Here is a 26415-nt window from a genome sequence, read left to right on the forward strand (position 1 = left end):
CTACCAGCACAGTACAAGCTAAAATTAAAAATAAATAAGCAATAGAAAACTATGTCAACCAACCTTCATTCGTTCACTATTATGGAGAAGCACATTTCTTAGCTCCTTTGAAACCATGTAGAGGTGACGCTTCTTTCCCTCATGTGTTCTAGTGAGAACATTCAACTTTGGGAAAGATGGATCCAATTGATAAAATTTCCTATTAAAAATTGTTTCAGTATTTTGATAAAATGTCAGTTATATTTTTCTCAATACAGCAAATAATTTAACAGTCATCGATAAGGTAAACATGCAGGCATGGCCCACTAGAAGCTCAGTATGTGTCAAATACTTGTATAGGACATGTTCTTACACAAGTTCAGTATGTACATTTAATGTTTAAATTATTCCTCAGTTTTGTTAGTTATACAAGCATAAAGCCTTAACTAGCTTAATCAGCAAACTACACACACACACACACACACACTTTTTGTCATGTAGTCTGACACTGAGTAAAACCTCATTCCATTACTATTAATGGGGCAACACTCATGCTTGTTTCGGAAGATAGGATGATAGAAATAGGTTGCCCATTCAGCTCCTCAAACCTGTTCCGCCATTCAATTAGATCATGGCTCCATTAATTCCATTTACCTGCCTTTGCTCCATAGCCCTTGAACAAGTGCTTCCTGATTTCAGTCCTGAATGGCCACTGTTTCACCTCAAACTCCAAAGCCCAGGTTTAAATCCAGGTTCTTGGCACGCATGTACACCAATCTATTTGCTGACCACTGCCACCTCACATACCGATCGCTAGCCATCTCCAAACTATCCCCTTTCCTCCACTACCAACTGATACTCAAATATCCACCATCCAAACTCATCTCACCCTTAGATTTTCTTTCCCCTCCCCCACCTCAACTACTCAATACCCTTCTGCATGTAGGCAGCATTGTCTAACATTTTATGACTCATTAATTTAAAGTAGCACTCTGCGTAATGCTCAGTTTGAAAGAAAATAGTGACACATTGTAATTAGAGTCCTTTTATAGACTCCTCAGATCTGAAAGCTACATTGCTGGTTATGTTTTCAGTACGACATCACAAACACACAGGCTTTAAGATGGCTGACAACTTCAGGAAAACCAGTCATATGACTTGTTCCCTCTTTACTGTTGTAAACAGCAATGACTGCAATGCCACAGTAGTCCACTGGGTGGAGCTATATATATTACACGAATGTCACTCATGGATATTATATTATATTGATAAAAATAACAAACTGCAACATTTATTAAATTAACTTTTCATTCATTTTAATCTTCGCAAAATGTCTAATGTTTTACTTGTTATTTTCTGTATCTGAAACACCTCGACCCATTTCGAATGGCTATCAATCATAATGAATTGTTGTCCTTCTAGCTCAGCAAAATCGATATGCAACCTTTGCTACACCCTGCAAAGCCATTTCCATGGCTGTAATAGTACTGATGGTGGTTTCTTGCTTACCAATTGACATGTTGTACACTGACTGACGATGTACTCTATATCTTTATCTCGACCTAGCCGACATAAGTAACTGCATGCAAAACTCTTGATCAAGCACATTCCCAGGTGCTGGCCATGAAGATCTCCTAATAATTTGGACCTGAATTTATTTAGTATAACCACTCTTGCATCCCACATGATATAATCTTTATCGACTGATAATTCATTCCTACAAATGAAGAATGGATGAATATCTTTGTCTGTTACCTGGTTTGGCCAGTCATTTGTGATGTAATCATACACCTTTGACATCACTGGGTCACATTTGGTTGCTCTACCAATCTCTTCAGCTGTGACTGGCAGTTCATCAATGAATGAAAAATAGAACACTTCTTCCCTGTCGGGTGTAAATTGTGATGGGGAAAGCAATCTGGACATAGCATCAGCATTAGCATATGTATTCAATATCATAGGTATTTGCTGACAAAATCAAAGCCCATCTCTGCATTCGGGCTGCAGCTAATGTTGGAACTGGGGACTTTGGATGGAGGATTGCTGTCAGGGGCTTATGGTCCATAATGATGGTAAACTTACAACCATAGAAGTATTTGTGGAACTTCTTGACCCCAAAAATGAATGCCAAAGCTTCCCTTTCGATTTGCGCATAATTACGCTCACTGGCACTGAAAGTGCATGAAGCAAAAGCAATTGGTCTCTCCACCCCACTATGTAGTAGAAGAGATCACTGCCCCAACTCCATATGGAGGGGCGTCACATGCTAGCTTGATCTCCTTAACTACATCATAGGTGAACTAACATGGTGCTCTCTACCAATTGGCTTTTAAACTCCTTGAATGCTGTGTCGCATTCTTCTGACCACTTCCAATGGATGTTTTTTTTCGATAGTTCATTCAGTGGCCAACACTGTAGCCAAATTTGGTAGGAACTTCTCATAATAGTTCAAAAGACCCAAAAATGATCAAAGTTCAGTGACATTCTTGGGAGTGGGTGCATTTCTGATTGCATCCAGCTTTCCCTTGGTTGGATGTAAACCATCTTTGTCTACTCTGTACCCAAAGTACTCCACCGAGTTTTGAAATAACTCACACTTGCGAGCAGTCACTTGTACTCTGTGCTTCTCTAACCGTTTGAGGATTTCATTCATTGCATTACGAATTTGCCTATTTGGTGCTGAAATCAGTATGTCATCTTAACAACATACTACCCCTTCAACACCTTGCAAAATCTGGTTCATCACCTCTTGGAATATGGTGGGGACGGAAGATACTCCAAATGGTAGTCTATTAAATTGATTATAGGCCTAGATAAGTATTTAGTCAAACATGACTTAGACTCATCTAGTTCAAGTTGTAAATAGGCATTCGTAAGATCCATCTTTAAGATTTGACCACCTGTCAGTGTTGTGAACAAATCTTCTACATTTGGTAATGTATTGGGGAGATTATCCAACACCACCTCAGTAAAACCCCAACACTGCACGAGGTAGAAAAAGCCATAAGACAGCTCAAGAACAAGGCTACGGAAGTGGATGGAATCCCTGCTGAGGCACTGAAGTACGGCGGAGAGGCATTGTTGCCGCAAATCATCTGAAGGGAGGAGAGCATGCTGGGAGATCTCAGAGATGCATTGATTGTGACCATCTTTAAAAAAGGGGACAAGTCCAACTGCGGCAACTACAGAGGAATCTCCCTGCTATCAGCCACTGAGAAAGTTGTCGCTAGAGTCTTCCCTCAACTGTCTTCTCCCTATGGCCGAGGAGCTCTTCCCGGAATCACAGTGCAGATTTCTTCACCTACGGGGCACAACGCTCATTTTTTTGCAGTGCGACAGCTGCAGGAAAAGTGCAGGGAACAGCGCCAGCCCTTATACATGGCCTCCTTTGACCTTATAAAGGCCTTTGACACTGTCTACGAGGGTTATGGATGCCCCCAAAGTTCGCCAACATCCCATGCCTGCTCCACGACGACATGCAGGCCGTGATCCTTATTAACGGATCCATTACAGACCCAATCCATGTCCGGACCGCGGTCCAGCAAGGCTGAATCATCGCCCCAACCCTCCTCTTAATCTTCCTTGCTGCCATGCTCCACCTCACTCACAAATCAATAAGCTCCCCACTGGAGTGGAACTAAACTACAGAACCAGTGGGAACGTGTTCAACCTTCGCTGTCTCCAGGCCAGGTCCAAGACCACCTCAACCTCTGTCGTTGAGCTACAGTATGCGGACGACGCCTGCGCCTGCACACGTACAGAGACTGAACTCCAGGACATAGTCGACGTATTTACTGAGGCATACCGAAAGCATGGGCCTTATGCTAAACATCCTTAAGACAAAGGTCCTCCACCAGCCTGTCCTCACCACATAGCACTGCCCCCCAGTCAAGATCCACGGCGCGGCCCTGGACAACGTGGACCATTTCCCATACCTCGGGAGCCTCTTAACAAGAGCAGACATTGATGACAAGATTCACACTGCCTCCAGTGCACTCTTCGGCCGCCTGAGGAAAAAAAAAGTGTTCAAACACCAGGCCCTCAAATTTGCCACCAAGCTCATGGTCTACAGGGCTGTAGTAATACCTGCCCTCCTGTATGGCTCAAGAGACATGGACCATGCACAGTAAGACACCTCAAGTTGCTCAAGAAATACCACCAATGATGTCTCCGCAAGATCCTACAAATCCCCTGGGAGGACAGACGCACCAACATTAGCATCCTCGACCAGGTCAACATCCCCAGCATCGAAGCACTGACCACACTTGATCAGCTCTGCTGGTCAGGACACATGTGTCTGGCATGCGGACAAAGACTCCAAAAGCAAGTGCTCTACTCGGAACTCCTTTACGGCAAACGAGCCAAAGGTGCACAGAGGAAATGTTACAAGGATACCCTCAAAGCCTCCCTGATAAAATGCAACATCCCCATTGAGACCTGGGAGTCCCTGGCCAAAGACCACCCCAAGTGGAGGAAGTGCATCCGGGAGGGCGCTGAGCACCTCGAGTCTCATTGCCGAGAGCATGCAGAAATCAAGCGTAGGCAGTGGAAAGAACGTGCGGCAAACCTGTCCCACCCTCCCTTACCCTCAACGACTATCTGTCCCACTTGTGACAGGGACTGTGGCTCTCCTATTGAACTGTTCAGCCATCTAAGGACTCATTTTAAGAGTGGAATCAAGTCTTCCTCGATTCCGAGGGCCTGCCTATGATTATGATCGGGAGATTACCTTCTAGAACCTGGTTTACGGATACTTTACAATCACCACACAACCTTACCATCTGACTTAGGTACAACAACAATGAGTGTAGCCCAATTACATAGATCTATCTTCTTAGAAATAATGTTCTCAGTCTCTAGTCTTTTGAGTTCTTGCTCAACTTTCTCCTCGAGTGCATATGGTGTGGGACGTGGCTTGCAGTAAACTGGTCGCGTGTCCTTCTGTACACTGACACTTGCCTTGAATCGGACTGCCTGTTTTGCGGAACACCTTCGGATACTTCTTGATGACATCATCCTTTGATACAAATCTCGTTTCAACACGAAAAATCTCACTCCAATCCAGCTTCAGTGATCCCAACAATTTCTTCCTAGTAAGGCAGGCTTGTCTCCTGCCACTACTAAGAGAGGCAAGCTCCGAAATTGATTCTTGTATTTCACAGGTATGGCGATACAACCTACCACAGTAATGTTCTCTCCTGGATTGGTTCACAGGTCTATCTTGGATTTCTCCAATGGGAAAATCACACAATTTGTCGAGGTATAGCGATTCCGGTACTGCACTCACGGATGCACCAGTGTCGATTTCCATGGGTATCTTGAGTTCCTGCAACATCTATGTGGATGCTACTTTTCGAATCGCTGTTAGTTACCCTCGTGCTCCTGATGTGTAGCTCCAAAACCTCCTCGTCCTGTTGTTTTCCTTCTATGCTATGTAATCTCTGGGGATTTCTATTTATAGCTTTGAAAGTTGGTTTACTCTTCAGTCGGCATGCCTTCGCAAGAAGTCCAGTTTTCCTGCAGAAGAAACACTCTGCCTTCACATATGGACAGCAATTTCCAGGGGCTCAGGACTGTAGTGCTAGAATCTGCTTCAAGTAATTTGTCCTTTGGCTTGACCCGGCACAAGCAAATTTCGGGGTTTCATACACCTCGGGCCCTGCTTCAGTTAAGAAAATAGCTCATTTTCTTTCCAACACCACCCGGTTATGGTTTTCATCATCGGGGAATTCGATTATACTATTTGCGGTGAAAAACATTTCTAGCTGCTCCACATACGCTCTGAAACGTTCACGGTCGCGTTGAAACTCTGCCAATAATGGCCATGCCCTATTATTCTCATAGGCATGGCCATCTGGACGCTGGCAATTCAACCAAGTGTGCTTGTAATTTACCCTGGATTTGTAGCTGTTAATCAAAACAGAGAAACTCTCAAAGTCTCTCGGTCAGATGGCTGAATCATCCACCAACAAATATTTTAGCTAGGTTATCCAATTGTCCTATCCTCATCGCCAATGTTATGTTTTCGGTACGACCTCACAAATACACAGGCTTCATGATGACTGATAACTTCAGGAAAACCAGTCATGTGACTTGTTCCCTCATTGTTGTAAACAGCAATGGTTGCAATGCCACTATAGTCCACTGGAGCTATATATATTACACTTGTGTCACTCATGGATATTATATTATATTGATATAAGATTTTCATAATTGAGCTTACAAAATTGCAACACTTATGAAATTAACTTTTCATTAATTTTAGACCACCGTTAATGGTCATAGCACCATAGAAACATAGAAAATAGGTGCAGGAGCAGGCCATTCAGCCCTTCTAGCCTGCACCGCCATTCAATGAGTTCATGGCTGAACATGAAACTTCAGTACCCCCTTCCTGCTTTCTCGCCATAACCCTTGATCCCCCGAGTAGTAAGGACTTCATCTAACTCCCTTTTGAATATATTTAGTGAATTGGCCTCAACTACTTTCTGTGGTAGAGAATTCCACAGGTTCACCACTCTCTGGGTGAAGAAGTTTCTCCTCATCTCAGTCCTAAATGGCTTACCCCTTATCCTCAGACTGTGACCCCTGGTTCTGGACTTCCCCAACATTGGGAACATTCTTCCTGCATCTAACCTGTCTAAACCCGTCAGAATTTTAAACGTTTCTATGAGGTCCCCTCTCATTCTTCTGAACTCCAGTGAATACAAGCCCAGTTGATCCAGTCTTTCTTGATAGGTCAGTCCCGCCATCCCGGGAATCATGATGAAATTCACAAAATATAAGCATATGAAAATGTTGTCTCCTCTTCTTTGGCAGTCCCTCGTATCGAGGATGACTTGTTTCCACACTCAATATTGTTAACACTGATAAAGGTGGCATTTAAAAAATATATAGTTTAGGACTTCAGTGTGCTCTTTGCATTTCAAAAGAATGTACATGATCTTACTAGGATAGAAGGACTTAGAAAAATGGCTCTTACTGTCCTAAAACTGAATCAAGAACAAGAGGCCATTAACTTAAAATTAGAGCTCGGCCATTCAGGAGTGAAATCAGGAAGCACTTTTTCATAGAAAGAGTAGTTGAAACTTGGACCTCTCCTTCTCCCCCATCCCACCAAAAAGGCATTGGATGCCAGGACAATTGAAATTTTCAAGACAGAGATCAATAAATGTTTGTTTAATAAGGGTATCGAGGGATTATCGAGCAAAGGTGGAAAAATGGAGTTGAGGTGCAGATCAGCAATTATCTAATTGAATGGTGAAACAGGCTCAAGGGAACAAAGAGCCTTCTCCTGTTCTTAATATCCCTATGCATTAAAGTTCAACAAGCTAGACTCATTAGTATCAGTATGTACAACTATAAAGTGAGCAAGATGGACACGAAAACACAGCCCGACTCAAAACAGTAGGAATTGGTCATTGGCCACAGCTAAACCTTTTCATTCCCAGTCAGACAACAAAACAGAACCAGCACATCCAAAGATGTCTTACTGAATTGGTAGAAATATCGGATCATCTTCACTCAGGAACACAAACGGGTCTTCTTTGAATCCAAAGAGTTTCATTTTCTTCGATGGCGGTGGACTAAAGAAGAAAATTGAGTTTTCACACAAGAATTACTTTGATGCAAAATTTACAAGAAATTGCAGAAAAGATACTCACTTACATCCTGATTCATCCCTTTCAGTCTCGAATATGCCATCACTTTTCACCTCTTACTATGTCAGCAATTAAAAATTGCTATTTGCTCAAACAGCATCAAGCATTTAAAAATATTTGAAAAACCACAAGTTTTTTTTAAAGTTTGGTAATGGACTATTTAATCACAGAGACTGAGAGGTAGAGCTACAAATCGTATGAGAGTAGTACTTTGACTTCATAAATATTAAACAAGCTTGACTGCTTTTTAAAAACTCTATTTTAGTGGCCAATGTCAGCCAGAAATGGAAAGCTAAAAAAGAAAAAAAGATCCCATCTTCTAGTTTCTTGGATGTCCTTGAACTACAACTCAAACTATACTTAGGTGGGCAATTTACACAATGCCTACAATAATGTTCTGAAACCAGCCACTATAAGGTACAGCAAACAATCCACAAACTCACCCCAGATTTTCCTCCCTTTCACTATGTGAAAGCACCTATCCTCTGCCTCCCCCCAGCTACATGGCTGACCATAAGTAGCTCACTACAGAGGATCAAGAGCATAAGCCCACATTATGTTATTTCACAACACAGACTGCTAGGGCCCTTGAAACTCTTACGCACCGTGCCACATTTGCACTAAGCTGTCTTAAAATGTACAAGAGGGCAAGTGACATTGGAAGAAAATGCTGAGTTATTTCCACACATTATAACCTACCAACAAACACCATCTTTACTGGCTGATGATTCTTCGCCATCACTTTTTTTAGCTTCATCCATTACTGCAAGTTTCTCGTCAGCACCTTCAGTTGGGGTATCAACAGCTGCTGTTTTATGTCTCAACTGCCAAAAAATACACATTAAAATGGTTGCTAAATTAATTTTGAAAAGATAGGTACTTTACATAGTCTCTGTGGTTTCTTCTAGCAATCATTTTTCTTCAGACAACGTGGGAACCCAAGAATGGATTTCAGCTACTGCAGGCTTGGCAGCTTCAATTTTATATGCACATCCTTCCATTCTTTGCAAGAAATCAGTATCTGGATTAAGATTTATTATTACAGAAGAACATAAGAAATAGGAGGAGGAGTAGGCCAGAAGTAGACATGAGGTATATGGAGCGGGGGAAGAAATGGGAACGGGGATGCAATGCTGTTGGGCCCATCAACCAAGTCCTTCAAAGAATCTCTAAAGAGCCAGTGGTTTATGGTGACTGGAAAATGTCAAATTCCATTTTGAACAGGAGGTGCCACAGCTTTTGCCAATATTCTGGTGATTGAATTCAATCAAATCTTTTTGAAAACCACAAATCTTACATCATGTATATGCACAACTTCAATTAGAGTTCATTAGGCACTCAGTTTGATATTGTACTGGCCGTAGCTTGCCTGAGGACCAGGAATTCCTCAATTGCCGGCGAGAGGAGCTGGTAAGAATATGGTTTAAACTAAGCATCGTCGAGCAATGCTCCGCGCGGTCCATTCAAAATTCCGCGCATCCTTTTTTTCCCCCCAATTTAAAAGCTGGTTCACCAGCTGTGATGTGGTGAGCACTATGTGACTGCACAATTTAAAGAGAACACTGTAGTCAAATATCCTGACTTGCATAGCATCCAGGCATTTGGCAAGAGGGTGGTACTGATGGGGGAGACATTCCTGTCGGTGTTAACAAAAATAGCTTGCAGAGATAAGGGGCGTGGTAACAATGGAGTCAACAAAGATTCAAATGCACAGATGTCAAGTTACAAAAAATAATCTTATAAAATGGGATTAGCCTATTGATACATGTACCAGTATAGATTGTTTAAATGATTGCAGCAGGCATGACGAAGACAATTCCTTACAGGAAGCAAGGAAGAAGTAGAGGGGAAAAAAAGTTAGCCCAAACTGCTCTTGTACAACTCCTTGCAAATCACTCCATCCAACAGGCAACGATGAGCAGGACACCTGCCCACTTTCTCAGTTGAGTGAATAATGCATAACATGTGTTAGTGAACAGTAAAAGATGGGAATAAAAAGCGAAAAATAGTAACATTTGAAAAAATGTTTCTAACAGGCAGAACAAGTTACCTTTGGTTCTCGTTTGTTCCATGGCATTGGAGCCTTTTTCTCCAAAACAGCTACAAAAAATCCTCCAGTATTCTGATGATGAGGAAGTATCCGAATGCTGTAAAGATTGGGTAGACATACAAGACAAGTATTGCTGCAAGCATCTCGTTCATGTGAACCAATTATGCAACAAATTACAGTTTTTTCAAATATTTAGAATCCTACAAAAAAAGCCTAAAAAAAAATAATGGTTATAGAATCAAAATGCCAAGCGAGATGAATGGAACCAGAGGTTTTGATACTTTGGCAGAGACAGAAGGGTATTTGTTCCCCAATTCTCAATTTCCAGTTTCCTTCAATTTAGCAATCCTGATGAAAACCCAAACCAAAGCACATTTGCCAAAATATTATGATTAAGATTACAGTTTATGCAAACTAAAACTTAGGATAATTTCACAAATTAACAAAGCTACATGCATAAAAAAATTAGACAAAAATATTTTGTCTTTTGTGAATGATTTATAAAGTATTTAAAAGTTCAAAAGTTGAGTCAGTAATGTCTCGTAATGTAATTTTATATTTTTATAAAATACCATTTTATTGCTAGTACATGTATATGCTACCGCAGCGTGGCGGCCCCAACCTGTGAGCAAACACCAGAGGCAGGTCGGCACCAGAAAAGGCGAGCCGCCCCTGGACAGCGTGGCAGCATACCACTTCAGGGAGCAGTGCGAGCTGGTGCAAGTGGGCGACTGGATTGGACGTCACCAAGGTCCAGGTCGGTGATTGGAGCGTGGGCCGGTGCAGCAAGGTCGGGGCGAAGGAGTGGCGAGTGATCGTGGAGCGACGTGAACGGGGCCCAGGAGAGGCGAAGGCCCTGGGGCAGCACTGGCCAGCCCACACTGCGATGTGTGCGCGCACTAGGTTAGTGCAGAGAGCTAGTCTCCAGTAGTCTTGATTAATCCTTGCTACTGGACCAAGACCTAGCTCGGTCAAGCCCGTGTGGTGGCTGGTGTGCAACAGCCACTACACGTTAAAAAAAATCCACGCACAGGCATCTTCCACCTTGTAACATGTATTTCGGGACCAGGAATATCAGGTCCTTCATCGAAACACCTGTGAACTCGTCCCTTTTTGGTGTGGAAGCAAGTCATCCTCGATACGAGGGACCGCCGTAGAGAAGAGGTTTAAAATAAGCGTGGTATAGCAGAGACAAGGTTAACAAGCTGTAGTGGAATCAAATCTCTCGGAAATTTTGTAATGATGGGTTGAGGCATTTGCTAATCATGGACATGGCCGAGGTTAGTCTCAAGCTCAATTAAATGAAAAACTCAAAACATGAACTACACATTTATTCAGAGGCTACACAATTTAAATTAGTTATAATTTTACCTTCAAGTCTAAATATTGTACACATCGCATTAGTAATATTAAAAGAACTGGCCACAACTAACCATCTCTCCAGATTCATTATTTTGAGCTTTTCAGGGTCTTTGCTTGGGAACATTGTAGGGCGGATCTGTGTGTGTTTGTTCTCTGGCACCTCTGACCACTCAGCATACCAATGACCTTCTCTGGTCATTACCTGACAGCAAATAGATTTTACAATCAGATAAAGCAATTTATTCAATGTGTGCACCAATACAATATAAAACATTTTTTTTAATCTGCAGTCTCCTTATCTTCAAACCTCATCTTCTCATCCCCCTCCCCGTACCCCCACTCCCCTCACTGCTAGCCAAGATCAGCAAACTCTGTAATGCAGGAGGGGGAAAAAGAGGAGAAAAGACACAGCATTTACAAAAGTCAATCAAGTTTGGAATTCAAATTCAAGCCCTTTAATTTGATGGCAAAGCCACAAGATGCCACATTTCTAATTTTGACTGAACTCAGCTTCAATTGTATGTTGAAAGATTTAGTGATGACCTCAGTGTTTCTACAGTACAGAAAAAAACCATTGTGTTTTAGAGAATCTTGGACAGAGAAAGGAAGTATCAAAGGAAGAGTTTCAGCTCAAAAGAATTACCTTCCACGATGTTAAACCAGGCATCCGCTTCAACCCTGGCAACTCGGATGAGACGTCAATTAACTCAAGAGTTCCTGCAACAAATTACCATTTTGTCAACTAATCTGTAGCTTTAGATCAGCATCTTCAAACATCCACATTAAAATTATCAGTTAAATTTATTGGAGTGCAAAGTTTTATATACCCACACAGAAGTGACAATTCAAATAAATTAATTTAACACAAGGCTCACATAATTTTTCTCTTCCCCAAACTCAAACCAACGAAAAACACCAGCTTTTATAAGAATTTGAAGTTCTAACCCAAACTAGAAGTGAAATTAACATTCAATGTGTCTTCAGTACTTTAGTATAACAGAACATTTTTACATTTAGGACGTAGGTATTCTTGAAGCATTCCATTTTCATTACAGTAATTTTAAAGGCGAGCTCCAATCCAAATATTACATTACATGTACTCTATTTGTGCTATTACATATTAAAAAGGATGAATCTATAATCTGATTATTTTTACAATTTTATTTTAACAAAAATGCAGTAAATGTAAACATTGGACATGCTCACCTTCACTCTTCTCAAGAATTGCTGCTATCACAGCTTCATTTTCAATAGGGTTTAGAGAACAGGTAGAGTAGACCATTCTGCCTCCAACTGTCAACTGTTCCACACCACGGATTGCAATTCTCTGCTGTAAACTTGAAAATATGGAAGTTATAAAGCAGACAAAAATTTTGCTCTACAAATGCCTGAGTAAATCAGAACGTTAAAAAAATTAAGGGCAACTACATAAACCGATAGTAGAATAAAAACTGGAGCATTGCTAGTTTTGATAAGATGAAGACTTCCATAATTTAGGTCAGATGTTCAAGGAAAAGCAGCCAGATACTCGCAAACCACAAGATGGCTGGCTGGACACCATGTAGTTTTTCTGAAGTAACAGACTTTCACAATCATCCCAGTGATTTCAAAAATTTTGAATGCGCACTTCCCTACCATACATCAACTGAGTTTGATTGCATCAGGAGTGTATTTGCACACCAAATACTGATTCTTTTATAAAACTGGTTGCAATCAAGTGAACTATTAGGCAATGACATGTTCAAACCACGCTCTCGGGCAACATTCCAGTGCAGTACTGAGGAAGGCCTTTTCGATGTTAAAAAATCTTACGCCACTATTTGAGGAACAGGGGAGCTCTTCTCATTCCCTCGCCAACATTTATCCCTCAATCAATACCTCTAAAAACAGATTAACTGGACATTTGTCAGTGGGACCTTGCAATGGCTGCTGTGCCTACTTACAAAACGTCTGTGACTAAACTTCAAAAGTAATTCATTGGTTGTGAAGCGCTTTGGGATAGCCCGAGGACATGAAAAGTGCTGTACAAATTATTTTGCTTTCAAAGTTTGTGAAATGTCCACTGTAGACTAATTAAATTAAAGATATATTGCCTACACATAGATGTCAAGGGATACAAGTCGACTTCTCTCTTTTACATAGAAGGCAAACTGCATTTTAGGAGGCAGCTGCTTGTATTTTAAATGTCTGAACCAGCTTTGAACAGGAACTTAGCCTTCATTTAGAGATTGTAAATTCTCATTTTCCACAACTGGTGTGTAGGAAAATTAAATTATCACTGTGAAAACTGTATACTGTTCATTTAAATATTGCATATAAAAGGAGAACTACCTATTGGTTTGAAGCTAATGCCATTTTGATGAAGTCCTATTCAATCCACCATATAGTGGCATGTGTTGATATAAAGAGCAACGGTTCTCTATCATTTAACTAGGTATTAGAGAGGTCTGCTTATCATAGAAAATTTACAGCACAGGAGGAGGCCATTCGGCCCATCATGTCCATGCTGGCCGACAAAGAGCTATTCAGCCAAATCCCACTTTCCAGCTCTTGGTCTATATCCTTGTAGATTACAGCATTTCAAGTGCATATCCAAGTACTTTTTAAATGCTATGAGGGTTTCTGCCTCTACCACCCTTTCAAGCAATGAGTTCCAGACCCCCACCATCTTCTTCGTGAAAAATATTCTCCTCAAATCCCCTCTGAACCTTCTACCAATTACTTTAAATTTATGCCCCCTGGGTATTGACTCTTCTGCTAAAGAAAATAGGTCCTTCCTATCCACTCAGGCCACTCAATTTTACACACCTCAATTAGGTCTCCCCTCAGCCTCCTCTGTTCCAAAAGAAAAGCCCAGCCTATCCAACTTTTCCTCATAGCTAAAATTCTCTAGTCCAGGCAATATAGAAGGATTCTCGTAAATCTCCTCTGTACCCTTGTTTGTGCAATCACATCCTTCCTGTAATATGGTGACCAGAACTGCACGCGGTACTCTATCTGTAGCCTAACTAGTGTTTTATACAATTCAAGCATAACCTCCCTACTCTTGTATTCTATGCCTTGGCTAATAAAGACAAGTATTCCTTATGCCTTCTTAACCACCTTATCTACTTTGCCTGCTACCTTCAGGGATCTGTGGACATGCACTCCAAGGTCCCTTTGTTCCTCTACACTTCTCAATGTCCTACCATTTAATGTGTATGCCTTGCCTTGTTACCCCTCTCCAAATGCATTCCCTCACATTTTTCCGGATTGAATTCCATTTGCCACTGTTCTGCCCACCTGCCCATTGATATCTTCCTGCAGTCTACAGCTTTCTTCTTCATTACCAACCACACGGCCAATTTTTATCATCTGCAAACTTCTTAATCATACCCCTTACATTTAAGTCTAAATCACAAAAAGCAAGGGTCCTTGTACTGAGCCCTGCAGAACCCCGCTGGAAACAGCCTTCCAGTCACAAAAACATCCATCTTGCATTACCCTTTGCTTCCTGCCTTGGAGCCAATTTTGGATTCAACTTGCCACCTTGCCCTGGATCCCATGAGCTTTTACTTCCGTCACCAGTCTGCCATATGGGACCTTATTAAAAGCCTTGCTACAATCCATTTACATCACATCAAATGCACTACCCTCATCAACCCTCCTGGTTACCTCCTCAAAATATTATAGGGAAGACCAGTCTTGCTGAACAAATGAACATACTTGTAAAATATTACATCTTGAACTCATTTAAAAAAAATCAGTGGCCCCATTACTGACCCCTGTGGAACTCCACAGATAACCAGCTTCCGTCCAGATAACTTCCCACACACCACCATCTTTTGCTCAGCCTAATAATTATTATCTATCCTATTGACCCACACCGTGCAAATTAGTCAATTACTTGGGACAATGCCAAATCCTGAAATCCTGCTTATGACCTCCACTGCCTCATCCTTATCCACCAGATCAAGAACCTCCTCAAAAGATCTCCACTAAAATGGACAGATACAACCTGTGCCTTCTGCACCCATGTTAGCTTTCTATAACTAGATTGCTGGAACTCAGAAATCCATTAGGTCAGTTTGTGTTTGCCACTATAAAGAAAGCAATAATGATCGATAAAACAGACCAATTTCTTTAGAAATAAATGTAGAAATCACAAGCTGCTCTTCTCAAAACATAGCAGATAACTTACCCATGCAACTGTAGACTGTTGCTGGTCGTCCACTTTCTCCACACGTCAATATTTTTTCTTAAGGTTGCATCACCACTATAATTAAGAAGTGCATTCTCAAAATACAGAAAGATAAGTTGACAGACATGTGTAGGTTGTCCCAATTCAAGCTCTAGTCCTGCACTTTATTTGATTTCCACTCACTGGACAAGCTTGCACTAGGATACCTAACTGAGAACGTCAATGTGAGAAACTAACAAGAAATATAAAAACAGACAGTAAGAGCTTCCACAGGTATATAAAAAGGAAACAAGTAGCTAAAGTAAATGTTGGTCCCTTAGAGGATGAGACTGGAGAATTAATAATGGGAAACAGGGAAATGACGGAGACTTTGAAACAAATATTTTGTATCGCTCTTCACAGTAGAGGACGCTAAAAACATCCCAATAATTGATAATCAAGGAGTATTGCGGGGGGGGGGGGGGGGGGGGGGACGGGACTTAAAACAATCACTAGAGATAAAGTACTAGTCAAACTAATGGGACAAAAGGTGGACAAGTCCCCTGGACCTGATGGCATGCATCCTAGGGTCTTTAAAAAAAGTGGCTGCAGGGATAGCAGATGCATTGGTTGTAACCTACCAAAATTCCAGAGGGGTCCCAGCGGACTGGAAAACCGCAAATATAACACCCCTATTTAAGAAAAGAGCGAGACAGAAAGCAGGAAACTATAGACCAATTAGCCTAACATCCGTCATTGGGAAAATGCTGGAGTCCATCATTAAGGAAGTAGTAGCAGGACATTTAGAAAATCATAATTCAATCAAGCAGATTCAGCATGGTTTTATGAAAGGGAAATCATGATTGACAAATTTGCTGCCGTTCTTTGAGGATGTAACAAGCAGGGTGGATAAGGGAGAACCAGTGGATGTGGTGTATTTGGATTTCCAGAAAGCATTCGATAAGGTGCCACACCAAAGATTACTGCACAAAATAAGAGCTCACGGGGTTGGGGGTAATACATTAGCGTGGAGAAAGGATTGGCTAACTAACAGAAAACAGAGTCTGGATAAATGGGTCATTTTCAGGTTGGCAAACTGTAACTAGTGGGATGCCAAGGGATCAGTGCTGGGGCCTCCACTATTTACACTATATATATTAATGACTTGGATGAAGGGACAGAGTGTAATGTAGCCAAATTTGCTGATGATACAAAGATAGATGGGAAAGCAAATTGCGAGGAAGATGCAAAGAATCTACAAAGGGATATAGATAGGCCTTTATTGCAAGGGGAATGGAGTGTAAAAGTAGGGAAGTCCTGCTCCAGCTGTACAGGACATGCCGCAGCTCAATGGCGAACAAAAACTCACAGAATAACTTCAGCACTAAAGGAAAGCAGTGTCCGACAACAAGTTTCATGTCAAAATCCATGGTGCAGGCATCTCTACCCTCCTGGACAGTGGCATTAATGCGTATTTATCACAGGGAGGGGGGGGGAAGGGGGGGAATGAGTATCTTGAGGACCAAACCCAGTACCTCGAGCAGCCAAATGCTCAAAAGTTCAATCTTAAGTGCCAGATATGGTTTAAATTGCTTTTCCTAAAATAACTTCACATCACAGCAATACAATGGCACAGCTTGTTGGACAATTAATGGGCTACTAGAATGGCAAGACATGGGTTCATAACAGAGAAATTTCCCTTTCACTCCAATGTATCGGGGACGTACCAAGTAGAGGTCAAGAACTACTCTCCATAGCAAAGGGAAAAGAAAAATAAACTGGGCAACTCTTGCACACACCCTAGCAGCTATGTTAAAGGATGTTAGATACAGATCTGCGTATACATGCATACACACACTAAAAGAAACTATTGAATGTCAACCCTTCCTACAAAATGCTTATTTGGATGCGTTTTTGCCTTTGTTCACCTCCCTTTAAAACAATGTACAAAAATTACACAAAAACAAGCAGTTTAAGTAGATCTTAAATGATCTGCAACAGCTAATTATACCTCAACACCATTGCTTCATTCACATCAACGTACTCCAGATGCTCTCAAAATTCTAAATGTTGGTAGCCTGTACTTCACCATCCAAAGCATCAGTTTGTAATGGGTTTTAGTGTCTAATTATGAAACATAATGACGACAAGCTACACTACACTAAATACACTTTCCTCCTTGTAATAAAAGGTCATTGTCATATGTACAGATGAAGCTTTCCAAGAGAACAACAAACAACATCTTGTATTTATATAGCATCTTTAACATAGTAAAACATCGCAAGGCACTTCACAGGAGTGTCACAAGACAAAAATTTAACACCGAGACATACAAGAAGAAATTACAGCAGATGACCAAAAGGTTTTAAGGAGCATCTTAAAGGAGTAAAAGAGAGATAGAGATAGAGAGGTGAAGGGGTTTAGGGAGGGAGTTCCAGAGCTTCGGGCCAAGGCAGCTGAAGGCATGGCCACCAATGGTTGAGCGATTATAATTAGGGATGCTCAAGAGGGCAGAATTTGAGGAGCGCCGATATCTTAGGGAGTTATGAGGGTTAAGGAGATTACAGAGATAGGGAGGGGCGAGGCAATGAAGGGATTTGTAAACAAGGATGAGAATTTTGAAAATCAAGGCGTTGCTTAACTGGGAGCCAATGTAGGTCAGCGAGCACAGGGATGATGGGTGAACGGGACTTGGTGCGAGTTAGGACACGGACAGCCGAGTTTTGGATGACCTCAAGTTTACATAAGGTAGAATGTGGGAGGTCAGCCAAGAGTGCGTTGGGGCTAATCAAGTCTAGAGGTAACAAAGGCATAGATGAGGGTTTCAGCAGCAGATGAGCCGAGGCAGGGACGGAAATATCAAATCATGAATCAGTGTGCAAAATTGCATTTGTAAATAACATGCAACCAGATAGTGCATATTTAACTGTAATGAAGAAATCTCTTTCAGCTACTAAGATAGTAATACATTCATAGCATTTTTACCATGCAAAAGACTTACTATACCTGCATGGTACATCGCACAAAATCCGGTCATAGAAGAGAATGTCCCTTTGACCATCAGCATCCATCATCTGTAATCTTGGTATGTTTGATGCATCATGATTTACGACCATAATGCAAGGGCTGTGCAAGCGCTTTGACTGATGAACCAACAGGTAACATCGCTTGTTATCAACGTCATTAGCAATTACAAAACCCTCTTACAAAACAAAGAAAACAAAATATTAGTATAAAATTCCAAAACTTGAATTCCAATGTGATGATACTGAAAAAGAAAAATCAGTAAATATGAAAAAATAAGTTATTCTACAGAGTACACAAATCACATGGTTGAAAGGTCATTAAGAAACTGCTCAAGCTTCACTCTTTTGCTCAATCTGAATCCCTTGACTATCGCAGCCTTCAAACATTCCCTGTAATATTAGGGGAATGGTAGCATAATGGTAATGTTATTAATGATCTGGAGACTTGAGTTCAAATCACACCACAGTAGTTGGGGAATTTAAATTCAGTTAACTAAATAAAATCTGGATTAAAGAACTAGTATCAGTAATGGTCACCATGAAACTACCGGATTGTCGTAAAAACCCATCTGGTTCACTAATGTCTCCTCAGAAGGAAATCTGCCGTCCTTACTTGTGATTCACAGCTCTTAACTGCCCTCTGAAATGGCCGAGCAAGCCTCAGTTGTGCCAAACCGCTACGGAAAATAAAGTAGTAAAACCAGCTTCGGACACGACAACGGCACACCCAGCCCTGCAAAATCCTCCTCACCAACATCAGGGTACTTGTGCCAAAATTTGGAGAGCTGTCCCACAGACTAGTCAAGACAGTCATACAGATCAGTCAACGTCCCATACTACATCACTATCCCTGGGTATGTCCAGTCCCACCAGCAGGACAGTGGTAACAGTGACCACTGCGCAGTGCTAGTGGAGACTACGTCCTGTCTTCACAGTGAAGACACCCTCCATCGTGTTGTGCGGCAGAATATATATAGCAGCTCAAAACTGGTAATCCATGAGGCACTGTGGGCCAGCATCAGAATTGTATTCCACCACAATCTGTAACCTCATGGCCTGGTAGATCCCTCACTCTACCATTACCATCAAGCCAGGGGACCAACCCTGGTTCAATGAAGAGTGTAGAACAGCATGCCGCCAACAGCAGCACCAGGCATACCTAAAATTGAGGACCAACCTGGGGATGCTACAACACAGAACTACATTGCATGCTAAACAGTGAAAATGTGGAAAACCGCCCAGGTATGTCCTGTCCACAAAAAGCAGGATAAATCCAATCTGCCCAATTACTACCCCATCAGTCTACTCTCAATCATCAGCAAAGTGATGGAAGGTGTCATCAACAGTACTATCATGCTCCACTTATTCACCAATAACATGCTCACCGATGCCCAGTTTGGGTTCCGACAGGACCACTCAGCTCCAGACCTCATTACAACCTTGGTCCAAACAGACAAAAGAGCTGAATTCCAAGTGAGGGGAAAGTGACTGCCCTTGAAATCAAGGCAGGATTTTACAGCGTGTGACATCAAGTAGCCCTAGTAAAATTGAAGTCAACGGGAATCAGGGGAAAAACTCAACACTGGCTGGAGTCATATCTAGCACAAAGGAAGATAATTGTGGTTGTCGGAGACCAATCCATCACAGCCCCAGGACATCGCTGCAGGAGTTCCTCAGGGCAGTGACCTAGGCCCAACCATCTTCAGCTGTTTCATCAATGACCTTCTCTTCATCACTGATGATTGCAGTGCACAGATCCATTCGCAACTCTTCATAACAAAGCAGTCCATGCCTGCATGTAACAAAACCTGCATGATATTCAGGCTTGGGCTAATAAGTGGCAAGTAACATTTGTACCACACAAAGGTCAGGCAATGACTATCTCCAACAAGAGAGTCTAACCACCGCCCCATGACATTCAATGGAATTACCATCACCGAATCCCATCATCAATACCCTTGCGGGCAAATGAACCAGCCACATAAATACTGTGGCTACAAGAGCAGGTCAGAGGCTGGATATTCTGTGGCGAGTGTCTCACCTCCTGACCCCCTAAACCTTTCCACCATCTACAAGGCACAAGTCAGGGGTGTGATGGAATACTCTCCATTTGCCTGGATGAGTGCAGCTCCAACAACATTTCAGAAACTCAACACCATCCAGGACAAAGATGCACTGCAGCAATTCGCGAAGGCTTCTTCGACAGCACCTATCAAACGCACGACCTCTATCACCTAGAAGGACACCGGCAACTGGCTGAAAACAGTGTACATATGCTTCAGCAGTACTCCTGCTGTACGTATTTTCAACTCCTCACTCCCCCCACCTATAACCTCCCTCACTGGGGATAATAAAAGTTGCAGTATCATTAATATGTTGAAAGCAAAAAGATTAACAGTTTTAGTAATAGCATCAAGCCGAGACATACTTGAGACTATGTATGAAGAGCAAGCTAACCCTCCCACCAGCCATCAACAATAATTGCAGATTGAAAACACGCATCCTATTTTGCTAGAAACAGGGGAGGAGAGCACCACATTAATAATAATTTTAATTAAAACAGAGCTCCATCAGGAAAAGATCACAACTAAAGTTGCTCCAGTTGCCTTCCAGTTTTGGGCAGCTACACACGTGTGGCAAAATTTGAAGTGTCGAAATAGAAAAAAAATTATTAAACCATAGACAACCTGAAACAGATTTTAAAAATGTACATTTGTCCTGCTTGTGTATTACTTTCAAAAAAATGGTCAAAAACCTTAACTGAGCAAAATACAGCATTTCACAAATTGGCCGTCTTTGTCCCACTGCTTTGTGCTTGAAACATTTTAAAATGTCAATTTCAGTGGATTGTTTGAAAAAAGAAATCAAGCTGCAACGTAACCTGCAATGTTCAGTTCGGAGACAAATTGTAGGTCAAATCAAATTCATAACATAAGGATCCACTTGAAAAAGACTTGAGCATTCATGCTTAACTAGGATAAGCAGACATCACACTTTTAATTTGTCAGGTCATTGAAATCAGAACGACTGCTATCTACAGGTATTAATGAAGTGAGTAGCAGCTTCAGAAGGTCCCTTATTTAATAATAAAAATACTAAAGTGAAGCCTTTGGCACTGGAAAGTTTGAATGCCCTCCCATCAGAAAAAGGATAATTACCTGGGAAAGCAACATTCATGTCAGAATGCAGCATCTCAATTAGCTGAGCAGTCTTTGATCCGGGTGCTGCACACATATCAAGAATCTAACAAGCAACAAAAGCATTTCACAATGACACCATGACTCAATTTACAACATAATTCAACTGAGGATGCCAACACACAAATACTATACAACACTAAAATGCAATAGTTTACATTTTGAGGGGCAAAACTTGTGAGATGGAGAACAAATTTTAGTTGACAGCATCCCTATTTCTTTACTTGGGAGAGGATTACTTTTATCATTTTGAAACTGAATGTCTTGAAGAATCCTGTTAAGATGCCATCAGAACAGAAAGGGCACGGCTCGGAATGCTTATGTTCAGGATCCACAGGGCTAAGGGCTATAGTTGCACTTCACTGGGGTACATAATTTTCAGGGTCACTGATTTAAAGTAAGTAAGTCAAATGCTGCATTGTGGCAATGGATCTTGAAGATTGAACTCCACAATTCATGAAAACCATAAATCAATGGCCTTAAACCATTTTCTTTCTTAGAGAATTGCTAAATCACTACATCCTGATCTCCATGCCCTTAAATAATTAAAATGTAATCTTTGACAAACAGGAAGAACAGATTTTAAGTTGTGGTGGCTGATGTGCAATGGCCACGTTAAAAAGAATTCACGCACAGGCATCTTCCACCCTTCAGGATGCAGTTTGGGTCCTTCATTGAAACACCTGTGAACTCATCCTCTTTTTGGCGTGGAAGCAAGTCATCCTCGTTTCGAGGGACTGCCTATGATGATCTCCCAAGTCTAAGCAACAGCTACCACCTCTTAACTGACAGTTTTAGCATCAGTCCTTCAACCTTCCACATTATTTTGGTCACTATACACACTGATCTCCAAAGAATTTTGCACATCTCCTTTACTGCTAAAGCTTCCTCCAAGAAGCTTTCATACCAAGTACTTCTCGCATCAATTCCTCCAGCTTTCTATAAAGCCCAAGTCCATCCTAAACTTAAATGCTGTTCTCATATCTGGGGAGGTATACTCCAGCACTCCACATCTTCTCACACGTCAACAAGAAACAACAATTCAGATAGGCAATCCCCTAGCCTGCAATTACCCTGCCCTGATGCTACTTTGGTCAATGATCCTCTGAATTTTTCTCCCAGATTCTTTCTAACCTTAAATTATGGGCACTCTAGTGTAGCATTTATGGTATTTGACGAGCAACCCAGAGATTATGTGCTCAAATTCCACCATGGCAAACAATTTGCTAATTTGTGGACTAGCACAGAGAAAAAAAAGTGAACCTGAAAGTTGCTGAATTGTTGGGGCAGAAATTGTGCTGTCTTTGACAGCATACGTTCAGCCGTTTACGCATGCGCGAAAACCTGGAATTTGCGATCTTATACATGCACGAAAACCCAGAAATTGCGATCTTGCACATGTGCAAAAACCTGGAACTGTCAAACTACGCCTCAACAGCAAGTGATTTTCCAGTCAGTTCGTATGATCTGTTGGAAAATCACTTTCGCTGGCGCAAACTCCCCAGCAATTGCCCGTGACACTCTTATGGCCGGTAAAAGTGTAGGGGCCTGCTATTACCAGTACAAAGGTTATTGAAAATTAAAAATGACATTTAAAATTAGTTTATGCAAATATTTAAATTATTTCAAAAGGTTACATTTTTATTGTATTTGTGTAATGAAAGGACTTTTAATTAAATTTGAAAATTAGAACATTTATATATATTAGAATTGCTTAAATTGTTTAATTATTTGGGGATTCCATTGCATCCCATTAATGGATTCCGTTCGGAAATGACGGCAATGGAATCCTCCTTTGTGATTGGAGGACCTGGCCCACGTGATTCCAGAGACTGTTCCGAACCACCTGTGTCCCTGGGATCCGTGAGCCTTTACGTACGCCTATAGGCCTAAGATCCGAACTCTCCGCAGCCTGGGAGCCAGGAGGAAAGTTCAGAAATGTTTTGCGGGTCAGCGGCCTCCAACCGTAATTCCAGGGCCATTGTAAAAAGCCTCATTTATACCCAATGCCCTGTAGGGATAGGAAGATTCCTGGTCTAGTCTCAACACAACTCCAGCCACACTTAACGTCCTCTGAAGTGGCCTTAAGTAGAATAAAACCAATTGCTTAAGAACCTACTTTTTAAAAGGTTATGCTCACTTTCACAAAATTGGAATAGTTTATTCAAAGTGTAAACTGGTCCATATAGTTAGCTTGTAGCAACAGAACGTAAGCTAGATTATGAGGCAACACTGTCCAAACTCAATCTAGTGTGAATGATCTCCTAGAAGGGGCCATATACCTCAGGGCTTCAGTGCCAAGCTTTGTTACAATTTTTGAATTGATGTTGAGCCAAAACTACTTCATATGATGCAAAAGAAGTAGTACAACTGCACCCTCTAGTGATTAGCTGAACTCAGGTGATATATTTTGGAATACCGACAGGAAAATAAATATTTTTCGATTATTAATCTGTACAGAACTGTTGGCCCAAGTTTCCGCCATCTGGTAAAATGGGCATCTCGATAAGGTGCGCTGACTTTCTGAAAGAAAAAGGGCGCCAAAAACTTACCTTGTGATTCTCCAGTCTCTTCAGGACGTCTTCCTGCTCGGTGTGGCGCAGCACAAGGGGTCGGGGGCAGAGCCAGGTCCTGGCCTGAAAACAGTGCGGGACCTCTGCACATGCACGTGCATGTGCAGAAGCTCCAGGCCCCCAAGGCTGCGTGGGAGGGGTCCGAACCCAGCTCTGGCCAAATGGGCTCACCGGGCGAAGATCGGACTGGACCTCCCTCCCGTTCAGCTCCCTCCACCTCCCCCCACCACACCCCAACGGCGGCGGGGCCCGGCATCTCGCTGGGGGCCGGTTCAGCCTCGGCGGCCTGGCCCGTTCAGCCCCCTCACCCCCCACCCTCCCTCCCTCTCTTTCCCCCTCCCCCCCCGACCTCCCTTACTCTTACTCCCCCTCTCCTCTCCGCATCTCAAAGAAATAATTTTTTATTTAATGATTGTTTTTAAAATATTTTACCTTAATTGTTTTTGATTGATTTATTATTTGATTTATTGATTTATTATTTATTATAGATGATGGCTCTTTATTTGTAAAAGTGAAATGTTTAATGTTTGTAAACTTCCCTCTATTCCCCTCCCCCCCCCCATCTTTCATTCCCTATGCTTGATTGATGTGTAGACAAGGTTTTTCTGAGCGTACAAAAATCTACTTACTCCATTCTAAGTTAGTTTGGAGTAAGTTTTTTCTGCCTAAACTTGCAAAACAGGCGTAAGTGGCTGGACATGCCCTCTTTTGAAAAAAAAAATCTGTTCTAAAATGAAACTATTCTAACTGACTAGAACTGGAGCAAACCAAATGCCGAGAATTGCAATTTCTAAGATGCTCTATTCTAAACTAGTTGCTCCAAAAAAATAGGAGCAACTCAGGCCGAAACTTGAGCCCATTGTTCCTATACAGCAAAAACATTTATTGTACCTTATGATGAGCCTTAATATCAAGCAGCAAAGGAGGGATCATACTGACAGCTTCCTGGCGACTGATATTGCCCTGGAAAAAGGAAAAAAAATATGTAATTGAAGCATGTTACAGCCCAAATGACTACAATTTAAAGTAAGACACAGGCTCTTAACTCAGACAGGTGGGTGCACTACCTAAATGATACACGACCTATTAGGAGTAATTTGAGAATGACAAAATTAAAATTAAGATAGGCCTCAGCTAATTACAATCCATGCACAATTAATCTTGCAATTCTATACAATCATAGAATCTTACAGCACAGAAGGAAGCCAGTGGGCCTGTCATGTCTGTGCCGGCTCTTTGAAAGAGCTATCCAATTTAATCAGACATTTCAGCTTTTCCCTATTAACCCTGCAAATTAGTCTGCTACAAGTACATGTCAAAATGCCTTTTAAAAATTACAATAGAATCTGATTCACCACCATTTCAGGTATGGTGTTCCAGATCTTCTAGCAACCCTGCGTGTGAAGCAATTTCTCCTCATTTCCTCTCTAGTTCTTTTGCCAATTATTTTAATCCATGATCTCTGGTTACTGACCCACTTGCCAGAGGAAACAGTTTCTCCCTACTTACTCCATCAAAACCCCTCTTAATTTTGAATACCTCCATTAGGTCTCCCTTTAACCTTCTCCGCCCTAAGGAGAACAATCCCAGCTTCTCCAATTTCTCCACTGAACTGAACTCCTTCACCACTGCTATCAGTCGAGTAAACCACCTCTGTACCCTCTCCAGAATCTCGACATCCTTCCTAAAGTGTGGTGCCCAGAATTGTACACAATACTTCGACTGAGGCCTAACTAGAGATTTGTAATGGTTTAAGCATGGCTTTGTTTTTGTAATCAATGCCCCTATTTACAAAGCCAAGTATCCCATACACTTTCTTAACCACCTTCTCAATTTGCCCTGCAACCTTCAAAGATTTATGAATATGCACCCCCAGGTCCCTCTGTTCTTGCACCCCCCTCAAAATAGTACCATTTAAATTATACTACCACTCCATGTTGTTTCTCCCAAAGTGCATAACTTCACACTTAGCCACATTAAAATTGTATCCGCCTTGTTTCTGCCCATTTCACCAGTCTATGTCCTCCTGAAATCTGCTACCATCATGCTCACTATTTTCTACAATGCCAAGTTTTGTATTGTAACACGAACTTCAAAATTGCACTCATTGTACCAAAGTCCAGGTCAGTTATGTTATAACAGGAGGACATTGACAGGCTAAGTGAGTGGGCAAGAATTTGCAGATGGAGTATAATGTTGAAAAGTGTGAGGTCATGCACTTTGGCAGAAAAAAAATCAAAGAGCAAGTTATTATTTAAATGGAGAAAGATTGCAAAGTGCTGCAGTACAGCGGGACCTGGGGGTACTTGTGTGCATGAAACACAAAAGGATAGTATGCAGGTACAGCAAGAGATCAGGAAGGCCAATGGAATCTTAGTCTTTATTACAAAGGGGATGGAGTATAAAAG

General features: G+C 41.6%; 1 protein-coding gene across 4 annotated transcripts in view; it reads right to left on the bottom strand.

Moving 5' to 3' along the window:
* The window catches only part of nsun2 (NOP2/Sun RNA methyltransferase 2), a 78014-nt gene that overhangs the window by 13440 nt on the left and 38159 nt on the right, over positions 1–26415 (bottom strand). For all 4 annotated transcript variants that reach the window (XM_070880776.1, XM_070880774.1, XM_070880772.1 and 1 more), the window contains 11 exons: positions 24899–24970; positions 21396–21480; positions 18218–18413; positions 15233–15307; positions 12259–12389; positions 11696–11769; positions 11124–11254; positions 9691–9787; positions 8340–8464; positions 7473–7565; positions 64–199 (listed from right to left, as the gene is read on the bottom strand). In XM_070880776.1, the coding sequence (XP_070736877.1) occupies positions 64–199; positions 7473–7565; positions 8340–8464; positions 9691–9787; positions 11124–11254; positions 11696–11769; positions 12259–12389; positions 15233–15307; positions 18218–18413; positions 21396–21480; positions 24899–24970 (1215 nt within the window). The remainder of the gene's footprint in view (positions 1–63; positions 200–7472; positions 7566–8339; positions 8465–9690; positions 9788–11123; positions 11255–11695; positions 11770–12258; positions 12390–15232; positions 15308–18217; positions 18414–21395; positions 21481–24898; positions 24971–26415) is intronic.

The sequence above is a fragment of the Pristiophorus japonicus genome, chromosome 5, assembly GCF_044704955.1.
Source record: "Pristiophorus japonicus isolate sPriJap1 chromosome 5, sPriJap1.hap1, whole genome shotgun sequence".
Lineage (NCBI taxonomy): Eukaryota > Metazoa > Chordata > Chondrichthyes > Pristiophoridae > Pristiophorus > Pristiophorus japonicus.